General features: G+C 50.1%; 1 protein-coding gene across 3 annotated transcripts in view; it reads left to right on the forward strand.

Moving 5' to 3' along the window:
- Window positions 1-15,701, forward strand: part of KBTBD11 (kelch repeat and BTB domain containing 11) — a 31,157-nt gene extending 15,456 nt beyond the window's left edge. Inside the window, exons 2-4 of one of the 3 annotated variants that reach the window (XM_063668500.1) lie at window positions 6,083-6,151; window positions 7,579-7,722; window positions 9,059-15,701. In XM_063668500.1, the coding sequence (XP_063524570.1) occupies window positions 9,957-11,828 (1,872 nt within the window). In that variant the 5' untranslated portion in view covers window positions 6,083-6,151; window positions 7,579-7,722; window positions 9,059-9,956 and the 3' untranslated portion in view covers window positions 11,829-15,701. The remainder of the gene's footprint in view (window positions 1-6,082; window positions 6,152-7,578; window positions 7,723-9,058) is intronic. The other 2 variants (XM_063668499.1, XM_054499120.2) reach the window with 2 other exon arrangements.
- Window positions 15,702-15,993: the final 292 nt, after the last annotated feature.

Consider the following 15,993-nt stretch of genomic DNA (forward strand, 5'->3'; position numbering starts at 1 on the left):
CAGAAGCCCCCAGAAGCTGTTCTTCAGCACCACTTGCTTCAGGGGTCTCACTCTCCTGTCCTCTTCCCATTTTTAAGTTTTCTGCTCTGTGCATCGTTTCTTTTCTTCTGCTGGAGATAATGAGCTTTCCCTCGATTCCAGCTCTGTGATCCATGAGGGCAGGGCCTTTGCTCCTGCATCAGCCCAGAGGCCCGTGTGTCGCCAGAGGCTTTGCTCTCCCCACATCAGGTCAGGAGAGCTCAGGGTATCTTGTGGGCAATGAGCTGTGACTAGCCCAGCCAGGATCCCGAGGCCTGCTTCCTGGGGGTCCTGCACTGCCCTAAGGGAACCCAGTGATGGAGTGGCAGAGAAGGCGCCCACCGGTGAGTGGGCCTTCTCGTTTTAGGACGAGATCACTGAATTGAGCAAATTGCCTGGGCTCTTAGTGGGAGTAAGTTACAGGGAAGAGACTCCGACCTGGGTGTGTCCGACGCCAAAGGGAAGGCTTCAGAAACAATTGACCTTCCTGGAGCTTTGCCAATGCGTGCTTATTTCATCCTGGTAGACACAGAGTGAGGTGGGCGTCATGCACAAGGAAGTGCCAGAGACGGGAGATCATCTACCCATGGGCCTTTAGTTGAGGAACGTCTAACTTTCAAACCCACCCTCCCTCTTCTGAAAGGTGCCTGAGCAGCACCTGTTGTCACACAGGACACGCACTCCTGGACTCTGGCCCCACCTGTTCATTCCACCAGGAAGAGGGGCAGGTTCCTGCTGGGCTTTGTCGCTGCCTGAAGGGGAGCACGGGTGAGTTTCCTCATCCCTGAGCCCGAGTTTTCTCAACTGTAAGACGTGGCAGTGCTGCCTGCCTCCCGGGGTGTTTGGAGTCTGTGTGGTAACTGATGTCACCTGCACAGTTCCTGCACACAGTACAAAAACACAGATGTTAATTCCTCCACGTGACCCACACATCCTCCAGATACACTCAGAGAGGAGGAACAGGCAGGGGAGGAAGGGCCAGACGGATGCCAGGAGAGGGGAGTGAGCTCGGTGGAGGCTTTTTCTTAAATTGGAAGCGGGGGCGGGGTGGGAAACACTGGCTGGAGGTGTAGGTACCTGGAGAGATTTCCCAAGGTTGGAAATGCTCCCCATAGTTTAGGAATATGAGTTTAAAATCATGCCTGTTCATAATAGATTTAAAAAAATGTGTAAAAAGTAAAAAAAAAAAATTTTCGTCCCAATCCCCATCCTTATTTTCATACTGTTTTTTCTTTCTATATCTTAAGACTTTTTCAAGTTGGTCTATACTTTAAAACCCACAACTTTTTTTGATTATAAAAGCAGCATATATTTATTTTAGAAAATATTGAAACTCAGCATTTTATTTAGGAGATAATAAAACCTAGCTGTAATCCAACATCCAGATATAACTATTGATCTCTTTTATTTATTTATTTTTTTAAAAAGCTTTTTTGTGAGCCCCTACTTGGAGCTATCATGTGGATAATATCTTAATCTGCCATTCTTTGTGTAGTTTAAAAACTTGCTTTTATTTTATTATTGTTATTATTTTTGAGACATGGTCTGATTCTGTTGCCCAGGCTAGAGTGCAGTGGCATGATCTTGACTCACTGCAGCCTTGACCTCTCCCGGGCTCAAGTGATCCTCTGACCCCAGCTTCCCGAGTAGCTAGGACTACACAAGCTGCACGCCACCACTCTCAGCTAATTTTTTTTTTTTGTATTTTTAGTAGGGAAAGGGTCTCCCCATGTTGCCCAGGCTGGCCTCGAACTCCTGACCTCAGGTTATCCACCCACCTCAGCCTTCTGAAGTGCTGGGATTACAGTCATGAGCCACCATGCCCGGCCTCTGTGGTTTCATCTGAGTATTTTCAGAGTTAACATTGTTTTAGTTTCCCTGGCTAACATCCATTCATCCATCCATCTATCCATCCAGTCACCCATCCATCTGTCCATCCATTTATCCATCCATCTGTCCATCCATCCATCCATCCGTCCATCCATCCATCCATCCATCCACCCATCCATCCGTCCATCCGTCCATCCAATCACCCATCTGTCTATCCATCCATCTATCCGTCCATCCATCCATCCACCCACCCACCCATCCATCCTTCTATCCATCCATCTATCCATCCATCCACCCACCCACCCATCCGTCTATCCATCCATCTGTCCATCCATCCATCCGTCCATCCATCCATCCATCCATCCACCCACCCACCCATCCATCCGTCTGTGCATCCATCTGTCCATCCATCCATCCACCCACCCACCCATCCATCTATCCGTCCATCTGTCCATCCATCCATCCACCCACCCGTCTATCCATCCATCCATCTATCCGTCCGTCCATCCATCCATCCATCCATCCATCCATCCATCCATCCATCCAGTTGCCCTTGCAGAGTCCAGCCTGTGCTAATGGTAGAGTGAAAGGTAATCCTCCTTTTTGTGAATTTTATGTTTTTATGGAAAAGGATGACACATACACCTCCCTATCTGTAATGATACTATGTGGTGCTAAAATAAGACTTTCTCTGCAAACACAGACTGTAGAGCAACTAAAACCAGAAGTGAGGAAGGCTTATTAGAGAATGCACCATGGCAGCTTGAGCTTAAAGAATGAGCAAGAATTCTGCTGCTCAAACCAGGATGGGGGTTGTCTTAGGCAGCGAGAATTGCACCAGCAAAAGCTATCAATATATGAATACACAAATACCCCCTACACACACATACACACACACAAACACACAAACCCATAGATGGTTTATCAGGGGAGCCACAGGCAATTCCGTGAGCTCGTGCAGTAGGACAGAGGGGAGTGAGGCATGAGGGCGGGTGAGTTGGGAGCATATTGCTCAGTAAGTTTATTTACCGGTCTACGGAGCTTGGACTTCAAGAATATCTATTGTATAACAGCTCTTCTTCAGGAAATTCCCAATAATTTTACTTCTTCCAATTAAGTCCTGCTAGGACATTCAGCCTACTGTTATTCCCCTAAATGACCCTCCGGAGGGCAGGTGGGGGACAGCTGGTGGAGCCAGGCCGGGCCTGCCCTAGGATCCTAGTGCTGCCCCATCTCCTGCTGTATCATGCTCAGAACTGCGCAGAGCACCCTGACTTGCTTGGGTTCTGTCTACAGGATGCAGGGGTAACCGGCGACCCGCCTGAACATTCCAGAGGCTTTGCTCAGCCCTGTGCATGGCTGTGACAGGCGTCAGCTTGGACAGGGCCGGGAGTCTGAATGACTCAAGAGGCGTCATGGCGCGGTGGCTGATGGCGTGGGCAGTGGAGCCAGTTGCCTGGCTCATTTCTGGCTCTGCCCCTTAAAACTGCATGGCTTATAAAATGCATATTGATGAAATCACATAAATGGCTAATCATAACACCTCCCTCCCAGAAGGCTCCTGTGGGTGCCATGTGTTAATATGATACAACACACACCAGAACACTGCCTGGCAAAATAGACGCTTGCTGCTCTGTGTCCATTCGGACTCACATGTTGTCAGGTCACGCTGCAGTCCAGCTGGTCTCTTAGGATGCCCTTCATAAAAAACAAGCTAAAAGAGGCCAGGCGTGGTGGCTGACGCCTGTAATCCTAGCACTTTGGGAGGCCGAGGTGGGCGGATCACTTGAGGTCAGGAATTCGAGACCAGCCTGACCAACATGGCGAAACTCCGTCTCTACTAAAAATACAAAAATTAGCCAGGCGTGGTGGTGGGTGCCTATAATCCCAGCTACTCAGGAGGCTGAGGCAGGAGAATCGCTTGAACCCAGGAGGCAGAGGTTGCAGTGAGCCGAGATCGTGCCATTGCACTACAGCCTGGAGGACAAGGGTGAGACTCTGTCTCAAAAAAAAAAAAAAAAAATCACTAAAAGAGTATAGATTGTGCTCTGGTGGGACAGACTCTAATGCATGTTGCTAGGTATATTATGGAACATTTACTTATTCATTCAGTTACTCAAGAAACTCCACCGCGCAATAGACACCCTCCCCATTTCTAAACTACACAGAAAATATTGCCTACAATTGGCTTTGGTTTTCTTTTATCCATGTAGTATCTCGTTGCTTGAACCATTGTAGGAATCCTGAAGGCAGACACTAAGAGCAGAAGCCACTTTTCTCATTCCCCAGGACAGCACAGAACCTTGCTTTTAGTAGCCATACGGCCAAGTTAAATATGGGCTGCATTTTACAAGGAAAATGTATTTCCTGAGTGGTGTTTCCTCCTGGCTAGCTTTAGGCTGTGTAATTCTGCACATTTTCATGGTCCCCTTACACTATTTTCTGTGCCTTAAAGCGTACTGAGAAAATGTGGATCAGGGCTGGGTGTGAGGACAGCCAGCTCCACGGGGCATTGGTGTCAGCGACGGCACCGACTCCCTTCTTGCTTCACCCACCTTTGGTCCTGCCTGCCCAGAAGCTGTGGGCCTGTTTTCATTTGGGCCTGGAGAGAAAATAACCTTGAAAAGCAGTGTTTGTACCAACAGTGTACCAATACATTGAATCAAAGAGAAATCCTGACCAGGCGTGGTGGCTCACACCTGTAATCCCAGCAAATTTAGGAGGCCGAAGCAGGTGGATCACTTAAGCCCAGAAGTTCAAGACCACTCTGGGCAACATAGCGAGATCCTGTTTCTACTAAACATACAAAAATTAGCCAGCTGTGGTGGTGCACCCCTGTAGTCGCAGCTACTTGGGAGGCTGAGGTGGGAGGATCTCTTGAGCCCAAGAGTTGAAGCTGCAGTGAGCCATGATTGTGTGACTGTCCTCCAGCCTGGATGACAGAGCAAGACCCTGTCTCAAAAAAACAAAAAACAAAAAATCCTGAGATTCCCTACAAGTTTCTAAGATGCTGTAATTTTTCTTAGACTTACAGCTTTTCTTTCTTAATTAACCTCGCGATTCATTGGCTACTTAACTGTGTGAATGGCATCTTTCTGGTGCTGATGGAGGCCATGTGGGCGTGGCCCACCCAGGCACTATTCCCAGGGACGCTGTGGTCTAAGGGGGTGTGGCGGGACACAGGCAATGTGTGTAAGACGCTGGAAGGAATTTCTGTTTTTTTGAGACGGGGTTTCACTCTTGTTGCCCAGGCTGGAGTGCAATGGTGTGATCTTGGCTCACTGCAACCTCCGCCCCCTGGGTTCAGGTGATTCTCCTGCCTCAGCTTCCTGAGTAGCTGAGATTACAGGCCTGTGCCACCAAGCCCGGCTAATTTTGTACTTTTTTAGTAGAGACGGGGTTTCACCATGTTGGCCAAGCTGGTCTTGAACTCCTGACCTCAGGTGACCCACCCGCCTCTGCCTCCCAAAGTACTGGGATTACAGGCTTGAGCCACTGCACCCGGCTGAAGGACTTAGAAGCAAAACATACCACAGAAGTTTACATAAACTCCCTAAGTCAATTAACGCATTCTTTAAAAAAAATTAAGCTGACTGTAATGATCTGAAAGGAAGATTCTTTTTAGCGAACAGTGTTATTAAAATAGAGCATGATATTTAATTCTGAATAAATCCTAATGTCCACATTAAATATATAATGTCCACATTGGGAAATCATACAAAATCTTATTTTTTAATTTGTATTAATAGTAAAGAAATGTATAGAAACTTAAAAGTTTAGATATTTATAAGGCCTAGAAGAAACTTACATCCTCTGGGGGAAAATGCTACATATATTTTATTATTTACATTTAATTAATACTATTTATATTTAATTAGCCCTTGTTCTTATGAAACTATTTCCTAATTACCAGCAAGGAGGAAACTGGTCACTCCCCATCTCCCCCGCCATGCCTTCCATGGAAACTGCAGTGCTGACTTTCTGTGTTGCCTGGTTGTGACTCCAGAAGTGGGCTCAGGAAACCCTTGTTGATGACCACCCAGGAAAAAATCCTTCCAAACCCTCCAGTTGGGGGTGGGAGAGTTTCAGTAATTTCACAGTAACAAGGATGGACGCTCCTCAGGGAGCCTCTTAGTGGAATTCTGATTCTAGAGCCAACTACAAAATGATGGTGGTGGGAGCAATCCCTTTGGAAGCCCCTGACTTCCCATCCAAAAAAATCTGACCCTAACAGTCACTGCAGTTGCTGACGCCTCAGAGGACTGCTAGACTCAAAGGCCGACTCCTCCCCGTCTATTTTAAGGTAAAAATTTCAGTAATGGGTCATTCTGGGAAAAAAAAAAAAAGCTCTTAATGTTGAGTTTCTTTTAACATCATTTGAGACAGAAAAGGGCCTCCTGCTTACCCTCATTTCCCATATGGTGTCTGACACCACGTCCATTCTGCAGGGAGACCCGCGGCAGGGCAGGCACGTTTAGTGCTGTGAGACCATCTCCCAGAAGGGCTGCCCAGAGCCTCCTAGAGGGGGCGGTGGAGGGCTCCCGAGCCCCTGATGCAGCCTTGCTGCTATTCGACAGGGTAGCTGAAGATCTTGGTGTCAGAAACAACATCGCTGATGGTGGTGGACAGAGACCTGCTGGCCTGCTTTTGGCTGTGTGGCAGGTGATCTCAATGCAGTGGTGTCTAAGAGGCCTTGTGATTCCTCCCAGTGAGAGTGCGACGCTGTACCATGTTGAGACCATCCCCGGCTCTGCCAACTTGCTCTGTAATGTGAGCCAAAGGGCATGCAGGGGGATGGCGGGGACGTCAGAGTATGATAGGGCCACCACCTCTGCTGGAAGGGGCTCCTCAGAAGGACACAGTTTAATAACGTGTGTGTTGGAAAAGTAACATAAATATCACTTGAATCATGACTTTTGAGATGATTGAGTTTTATTCTTTCTGGGGCCAGTTGGAATAAGAACCAGTTCTAACCCAGGTGTGAGTTGAACATCCCAAATTTGAAACTGAAAATGCTCCAAAATCTGAACTGTTTTGAGTGCTGACATAATGCTCATTGGATCCTTTCAGATTTGGGGTTTTGGGAGTTGAAATGTAAGTATAAATGCAAGTATTCCAAAATTCAAAAAATGGGAAATCCTGAAGAGCTCAAGCATTTGGGATGAGGGCTACTCAGCCTCTAGCCAGACAGCTTCTTTGTTGGCACAGCAGAGATGGGTCCCTCACTGCTGGGGGCGCTGGGGGCTGCTTTCCGGTGTGTCTGTTTCATCATGGAGATGTCTCTCTTGCTTAACTGTAGTTATAACAAAATGTATACTTATCAAACACTCTTTCAGGCTTTGAACTGATTTCATAGGACTTTGAAGGGCAGAGTTCCAAATTTAAGCTTTTAAAATGCATTTGACTGATTGCATGACTTCCCTTCAGTCCGTAATGATTAATTACATAAAGATGACTCTCAGGATGGAGGCTCCTGTACACTGCAGGACAGTCCAGCCAGAGAAAGAACTAGGGAGCTCTGAGACCCCTTTCTAGGCCAAGAAGAAAGTTTACTACATTGGATTTCTAGGGTCTATGTCTTCTGTATCTTACATAAGCAGTGTTAAACGAATAAGCCAACTGAGACAGCCAGTTCTCAGATTTTATCTCAGACATGAGGTTCGTGTGTATTTCTGATCTGATAGAGAAGTTTGTCTTAGATTTGCTCTCTCTCTCCTTTGCATGACTCAGCTGGCTGGAAAGGCTGCAGTCTTCAGGGCTGGTGCCCTTCACCGATGCAGCTTCACAGCTTTTCCAGTTCGGGTCACCCTTACATTGTGGTCCTTTCCCTGGCCCTGGACTGGGCACCACTGGACAGCAGGATGGGGGCCTGAGGTGAGCACCTGTCAGTGTAGGCATGGCCGGGTGAACACAAGGGACCCTTGTGTCCTGCTTAGCTATTGTCTGTGACCTACCCCGGGGATCAGAGCTTCAGGGTTCTCAAAAACCTTCTTAATATTACATTCCCCAGGCATCTTATGACAATTGTGTGCACACAGGGAGTGTGCCAGCATTTTATTGTGAAAGATATCTGGCAGACAGAGGGAGGGAGACAAAGAGACAGGGAGAGTCAAACATCTGGAGTTTCCAACTTGAAGACACTTTTATTTCTGAGAATACTAGGAAAGCCTTTTCAGGGACAGAGTGACAGGAAGAGCAGGGCATTTATAGTAACCAGGTAATGCTATTGCACCTAATAAGTAGAACATCAGAAGATGCTGGGGGTTAAGTATCATTTTACCCATCTCACTTGAGAGCTGAACATGCATTCTGTATAAAGATAAGCCTGGTCATGTTTTGGATGGTTGTGTTGTCCACATTCTTTTCTTTAGAAAGCCAGAATGAAGTTGGCTTATGTGGACTCTAAATTTCTTCCCAGTATGCTAGGGAGTGTCCGTGAAGCGTTTGCCAATTTAAGAAAGATATTTGATTGTATTCTATAATGCATCTGCCGGCACTCATATCTGCCTTCCGCATACTTCATTCAGTCTTTCCGCTTTGATTTTCCTTTTGCTGCATTTAGACTGTTTGGATAATTGCTTCTCTGAGGTTTTTCAGGGTTGTAATTCTAAGAGTTTAAAGAGATTTAGGAGTTGGCGCCATTTGGGGTCCTGAATTCATGCTGTTGGCTGAAGCTGATTCCAGAGAAGCATCCTAACGCCTTTCTACAAATAGTTGTAACTGCATTTGAAATAATTAACTGGGAAACACTGAAAGAAAACTTGTGATCTGTTAATAAATTAATAAAATCACACAATCCAGTCATGCTTTCTCACTAAAAGGAGTTCTTGATGCTACTTACACTGTTTATGTTGAAAACAGTTAATTGTTGATACTCGACTGCTTTTGACCTACAGAACTAGCAACTTCATATGGTTTAACCGATGCATGTCAGGCCTTAATGTCTGGTGGTGCCAATTGCTTGAACTGGACTCTCCTGAGTCCTCAAAATCAGGAGAGGAATATCGAGAGGGTACTTTAAAAAATTCCTAAATAATTCTGTGTGTCCTATTCATCAGATTCTCCAGCAGAGAAAAATCACAACCCTTTTACAACCAAAACTGAATTCTATAATCTGAACGTTGGAGAGGGAAGGGTGGTAGACTCTGCTGACACGAAATAACCTTACTGAAAAACGCACAAATATCCTCTCTTTTTGTCTTATAAACAGGAACAAGAGTATGGTGAGAGGACGCGGAAACACCTGATACCCCAGCAAAGGAAGCTGCAGAGGAAGGGTCCTGCCCCGTGAGCGAGGACGGCCTCCAGGAGCACAGCGGCTTCTCCTAACATCCCCCTGGCAGTGAATTACGGATGACCCCGTATATGAGGAGGTGTGGATGCCGACACACGGGGAGAGCTCCTGAGACCAGCACACAGGACCAGTGACCTCCCCGTGACCTTGCAGTTGTGTAGCCACAAGTGGGAGCCACAGAGGAGAGCCCGCAATGGGACTCTTTTCAAGACATGGGGTTAAATCAAGGCTCTGAAGTTGGGGCCACAGCCGGTCTCAGCTTTCTGTGTCCTGGGGGCGCGGTGATATGACAGAATGTGAAGGGAGTGGGTGAGCACGGACTCCTGAGAGCGAGGGCGCACCCGATACCTGGTTATCCGGTACTGCGGAGAGACACCTGGTCAGCCAGCGTTACAGAGAGGGACAGCTAATCACTCAGGCTGCAGAGAGAGACACCTGGTCACCCAGGCTGCAGAAACAACCGCAGTCAACTGCAGCTCCAGTCAGTGCTGGATGTTGGCTGACGCGGTCTTGCGCCAGCTGGAGATCCATTCACCAAAACTTTCTGGGCAGATTTAAAGTGGCTGGGGTTCAGAAGTTCAGCAAGTTGGACACACCCCTCCTCGCTGGAGAGAAGAGGGGAAAGGCGAGGCGGGGGAGCAGCGTGTGAGATTTCCCCCCTTCACACACACAACAAAAAAGCGTGCACACACAAGTGAAATCTGATCGCGTGCCAGGAAAAGCTGTGAGGCTGGAAACCCCGGAGTAACGCTCGACCTTGGCCAGACCTGCAGGCTGCGGAACCGGGGGCGCGCGGGCGCAGCACAGCCCGGCCATGGAGCACGCAGTAGCCCCCTGCGTCCTCTACCCAGGGACTGAGCCCGGGGCTGCCGGGGAAGGCGAGAGCGAGGGCGCCGCGTCCCCGGCGCAGACACCCTGCAGTCTCGGCGCGTCCCTGTGCTTCAGCTCCGGGGAAGAGTCCCCGCCGCAGTCCCTCGCCTCAGCGGCGGAAGGCGCGGCCACCTCCCCGCCCTCCAGCGGTGGCCCGCGGGTGGTGGAGCAGCAGTGGGAGGCCGACAGCGCGGGCGCCGCGTCCCCGGAGGAGCTCGCGTCCCCCGAGGAGCGCGCGTGCCCGGAAGAGCCCGCGGCGCCGTCCCCCGAACCGCGCGTTTGGCTTGAGGACCCCGCGTCCCCCGAGGAGCCCGGGGAGCCTGCGCCTGTGCCGCCGGGGTTCGGGGCGGTGTACGGGGAGCCAGACCTGGTGCTGGAGGTGTCGGGGCGCCGGCTGCGCGCGCACAAGGCGGTGCTGGCGGCGCGCAGCGACTACTTCCGCGCGCGCGCGTCGCGGGACGTGCTGCGGGTGCAGGGAGTGAGCCTGACTGCGCTGCGGCTGCTCCTGGCCGACGCCTACAGCGGGCGCATGGCGGGCGTGCGGCCCGACAACGTGGCCGAGGTGGTGGCCGGCGCGCGCCGCCTGCAGCTGCCCGGCGCCGCGCAGCGCGCCACCGACGCCGTGGGGCCGCAGCTGAGCCTGGCCAACTGCTACGAGGTCCTGAGCGCGGCCAAGCGGCAGCGGCTGAACGAGCTGCGCGACGCCGCCTACTGCTTCATGAGCGACCACTACCTGGAGGTGCTGCGCGAGCCCGCCGTGTTCGGCCGCCTGTCGGGCGCCGAGCGGGACTTGCTGTTGCGCCGCCGCCTGCGCGCCGGCCGCGCCCACCTCTTGGCCGCGGCGCTCGGGCCGGCGGGGGAGCGCGCGGGCAGCCGGCCTCAGAGCCCCTCGGGGGACGCGGACGCGCGCGGGGACGCGGCCGTCTACTGCTTCCACGCGGCGGCGGGAGAGTGGCGCGAGCTGACGCGGCTGCCCGAGGGCGCGCCGGCGCGGGGCTGCGGCCTGTGCGTCCTCTACAACTACCTCTTCGTGGCGGGCGGCGTGGCGCCCGCGGGCCCCGACGGCCGCGCGCGCCCGTCCGACCAGGTCTTCTGCTACAACCCGGCCACAGACAGCTGGAGCGCCGTGAGGCCCCTGCGCCAAGCGCGCTCGCAGCTGCGGCTGCTGGCCCTGGACGGTCACCTCTACGCCGTGGGCGGCGAGTGCCTGCTCAGCGTGGAGCGCTACGACCCGCGCGCCGACCGCTGGGCCCCCGTCGCGCCGCTGCCCAGGGGCGCCTTCGCCGTGGCGCATGAGGCCACCACCTGCCACGGCGAGATCTACGTGTCCGGGGGCTCGCTCTTCTACCGCCTGCTCAAGTATGACCCGCGGCGCGACGAGTGGCAGGAGTGCCCGTGCAGCAGCAGCCGCGAGCGCTCGGCCGACATGGTGGCTCTCGACGGCTTCATCTACCGCTTCGACCTGAGCGGCAGCCGCGGCGAGGCGCAGGCGGCGGGGCCGAGCGGGGTCAGCGTGTCCCGATACCACTGCCTGGCCAAGCAGTGGAGCCCGTGCGCCGCGCCCCTGCGCCCCCCCGGCGGCCCCACGGGCCTGCAGCCCTTCCGCTGCGTCGCCCTGGACGGCGCCATCTACTGCGTGAGCCGCGCGGGCACCTGGCGCTTCCAGCCCGCCCGGGACGGTGAGGCCGGCGGCGACGCAGGCCAGGGCGGCGGCTTCGAAGCGCTGGGCGCCCCCTTGGACGTCCGGGGCGTGCTCATCCCGTTCGCTCTCAGCCTGCCGGAGAAACCGCCCCGAGGGGAGCAGGGCGCCGCGTAGGCCGGCGGGGTCGGCGGGCGTCTCCCTGGGCAGGGGTCTGCGGGGCCCAGGTACCTTTCGGCCCGCGGAGGAGGACGCGGGGGAGTCGGGGCCGCTGGCCACGCTGGTGGTTTGGATGCTTCGAAGGAGCCCCGAGGACGCTCTCAGGGCCGCTTCCGCTTTGCTTTCCTTTTGCTTCTCTTTGCTTCTGGGGGTCGATGCCTTGAGACCCAGGAGGTGTGCGGATGGGTCCCTTGACAGACAGGACACAGGACACAGAGAAGGCTGTGGGATCCAAAGGGTCAGCCTCAGGATACAGTGGGGGTTCCTGAGGCAGCCTGCAGCCGGCCCCGGGGTGTCCCGAACCCCGCAGAGCACCGAGGCTGTGCGCAGGAGCCTGGGACCCTCAAGCAGGTCGCCGCGAACTATCAGGGGAAGCACGCAGAGAGGGTCACGCTTTTTATTTTTGGCTTGAGATTTAAAATTATAACTGATAAGCTCTTTCTAATTTAGTTGAAATTTTCGTACCATTTGCTCGCTTTGGTTGGCTCAACTCCAAAAAGAGTAATTTAATAAGCATTAAAGATAAAATCTTTGATTACCAGTAAGATTTCTTGTCCAATATGCATTGGAAGTATTTCCTTTCCCACACCATTGCTACTCAAACTCACATGCCTAGAGCAGCTCCGTCTCACTGTTGGACCGAGGGGGCTTTCATATTTTCAGTTTAAAGGATGTTAACTGATGTAGCGATGATTTACCATTATTTAAATTTTAAGTCTTTAGTGGCTAAATGTTACCAAACAGCACATCGTAAGCAGGAAAAACTTACCAGGGTGCTTGTCTATCTAAAAAGCAATCTTTGATAGCCCACTCTGTATGCCCAGCCGCTTTCATGTTCTGGAACGAGATAAAATATTATTCCTAAAAAACGGGGAAAATCATTTTGTTTTGACAGTTCTATAAAAAAAACGTGTAGGCGCATTTTAAACCCACTGTTTATGATGTTTTCAATATGGATCGTGTAGTTCTGATGAGGGAGATTAATTTTTACAATCAGTATTCTAAGAAAGTGTGGCCGAGTGACAGTGGGCATAGATTTATAACAAGGAAGTGACATGCTTATCACCATAGATTAGCAGGTAAACTGCATGTACTTAATTGTATTGAATTGAATTCCAAAATACCCTAATAGAATTAACATGAGGCTCACTGCATTGACAGGGTATGAGGATTAAAAACAAATCAGCTGGGTCGTTTCTCATTTAACATTTTACTTTTCAAGTGTGTATACAGAGGACTTACGAGTTTGAGGATGAGATCCATGCTCACAAATAGAGGCGAACATTTGAACTCCGAATCCAACCCATTTTCTTACTGTAAGAGGAAAAGTTACTGGAACGTAACTAGTTGAAATCATGTCTACTTTAATATTATTTGTTTGTTAATCCAGTAATGGGAACTGCCATCTCTGTAGAAATCAGTGGGTAATTGAAAAATAGGTTATGCTTTTTAAAGAGTCTGTGGTTATGAGAAGTCTCAGTTAAGTGTGTTTAGAGGTGATCATCTTGAACCTTATGCATGACTGGGGGGCTGGAATTTATGATCTGGGTTAGGGTATGTTCTGGGGACATGTCTGCTTGCCCATGGTTACTCATGAACTGAGGGGATAGCTTGGCAACTTGGTTAATCATCTTGGGAAAGAAAAACAGACTTCATATCGCCTGACTTGATTGGCCTTTTATAGGAGTATACTGGAGAAATGGTTGTAGAAACAGTATTTACAGCAAAAGGAAACAAATAATGTTCATTTTAAGCAGTGTACCGTTCACACTGTCCTGCCTTTTCCTCTAGAATTTTATTAATGGTAGAAATTTTTATATGAAATGGGACCAGGACCAGGCTAATATTTTCAGTCCTTAAATATCAAACTCATATGCTATTATCACTGTGATTTTACTTGTGAAATCATTCCTGTAATGTTTATTGTTTGAAAATGAAATATCAAAATTAGGCTTCCAGAGTAACACTGTCCCCGGAAGAGGATATGAGAAGTGGGTGGATGTTGGGTGGGGGCGGTTGCACAGTCAGGTGCGGTTCCTGTGGCTTTCCAGCATTTCACTTAATGAAGGAATGCCCACACTAGATGTAGCACAGCTTCCTGTGGGGCCCGGCAGCAAAGCCCCAGGTACTCCCTGTCACCTCACAGCAAAATGCACTAAGAAACATAAAGAATAAGAGGAATTAATACCAACCATTAAAGGATGTCCAGCCAACCTATTGTGGAAATATATAGAATAGTATACACCACATTTCTAAATAGTGATATCACATAAAAGTACATACTAGAGGAGCTGCCACGCCACGAGCAGCGTTTTTGCTTTTTGGGGGCCAGTCCCTGGGGTGTGGAGCTGCTAGGGTTTGCACCCATGAAACAGAGAAAAGCCACACCCTCCAAGGTGTGGCTTTCATTTTGGGACTGATGCAGGGAGGGCAGAGGCATTGCTGAGACTGCCTGGCAATGGCTGATGCCCCAGGTAGGATCTTTTCCAATTCAAAGTGGTGTTCTAAGTCTGCCTCCAACACTGTGTAGGAAAAAGGTTGGTGCAAAAATATTCCTGGTCATCCACCCATTAAAATAATTAGATGAGGCTAGTGCCTTGATGACAGCTATCCACACTCCTCATGAAATTAACCCATATGCCGGGGCGTTTCCAAATGTCTGACTCCTGAAATTAACCCATACGCAGGGGCCTTTCCAAATGTCTGAAAAGGCAGTGGTGTCTTTTGGGGAAAATGTTATGCATGGAAGCCTGACCTTTTGCTTAGGTGACAGCAATCCCTTCTGTATTGCCAATCAAGGTTCATTTGAGATGCAGAGGAATGAGCTTGAGCCTTCTTCCTTTTCCTTCCGGTTTTATTCTTCGTCTTGGGAACAGCCCTCCACTCTGCACTGCTTCCTGCAGCTTTGTAGAGCTGGATTTGGAACTTCAGTATTTGGTTTCTGAGTCTGTGGCAGCACCGACTTCTGTAAGAAAATGAATGTTGTGGAAATTCTTTGGCTACTTAAAACTCGTGACTGTATCAGTTTGGCTACAAATAAGTAAGAAATTAATCATCTGCTCTGTTTCTGCTAATTTCTGGTGTCACTTCAGTAATTCTGGTAGCAACCATTGAATCTGTCAGTCTCTTAGGTAACTTCCTGTAAACGATTTGGAAATAGGATGTTTTCAATGTTCTTTTGTCTTTTCCTGAAGTCACGATAGATTCAAGACATAATCTCTTGTAAGATCTAAATAGAGCAAATGTAAACAAAAGTGCATTTTTGTATTCTTGTTAATTGTAGATGCTTTTCTAGCTTACAAAAAGTTCTATTTTTGGGTTAAAAATCAGTCAACTTTCTGATATTTCCCCTTCTGCAATGTTATTGTTCATAAGAAAACACGAGCTGAAAATGGAAATCTGCAATTGTTTCAGTTGTCTTGAATTTCTTTCAGTGGCCGCATCATTTCCACGTTTTCCACATCCAGGAGGAAGCCTGGACTGTGCAGCCTTCAGGCACCCAGCACAGACACTGTGCTGGCAGGTGCTTCAGACACGCCAAGTGGATGATTTGGATTGAATGCATATGAAACAGGAGACGGGTTCTCATGTGAGATCAAAGCTCCACCAAAGCCTGTTCAAGCTCTAAGCGATTCTCAAATGTTACCATTTATTAAAGGTAAACTACACCTGTTGAAGGCCGAGTTCAGGCCAGCTGTTGTGATCTGTGTAGTTAATGTATTTATTAATGCTTGAGTTTTAAAATCCTGGGCATAAATAGTGCAGAGCCTTGTATGTCTGTCAGTTCACGCCGAGATGAAATAAATCAGCAGAAAGTGCCAGTGCTCCTGATGTGCCCGGAGTGCTTTTCTCTTTCTCCACAGCGAGCGTCAGATGCGGCGTTTTCTCCTGTGAATCAGGGATCGTAGCTCTGCCTGCGGGACCCAGGGCTGACGCCTACTGCCCTTTAAGTGAGGAACTGCCCTCGCTGGCTCCTGAAGCTCCCCCTGCACAGAGGTTCTGAGTTGGGGTGTCCGTTCCCACTCCCAGGTGCCCTGGATTCCTCGGTCTGCTCACAGGTTCCAGCGGGGGATCACGGCACACCACCCAGGGCCTCGGGAACACCAGGATGGGCGGTACAGGA

This window comes from Pongo pygmaeus, chromosome 7, assembly GCF_028885625.2.
Source record: "Pongo pygmaeus isolate AG05252 chromosome 7, NHGRI_mPonPyg2-v2.0_pri, whole genome shotgun sequence".
In the NCBI taxonomy this organism is placed as follows: domain Eukaryota; kingdom Metazoa; phylum Chordata; class Mammalia; order Primates; family Hominidae; genus Pongo; species Pongo pygmaeus.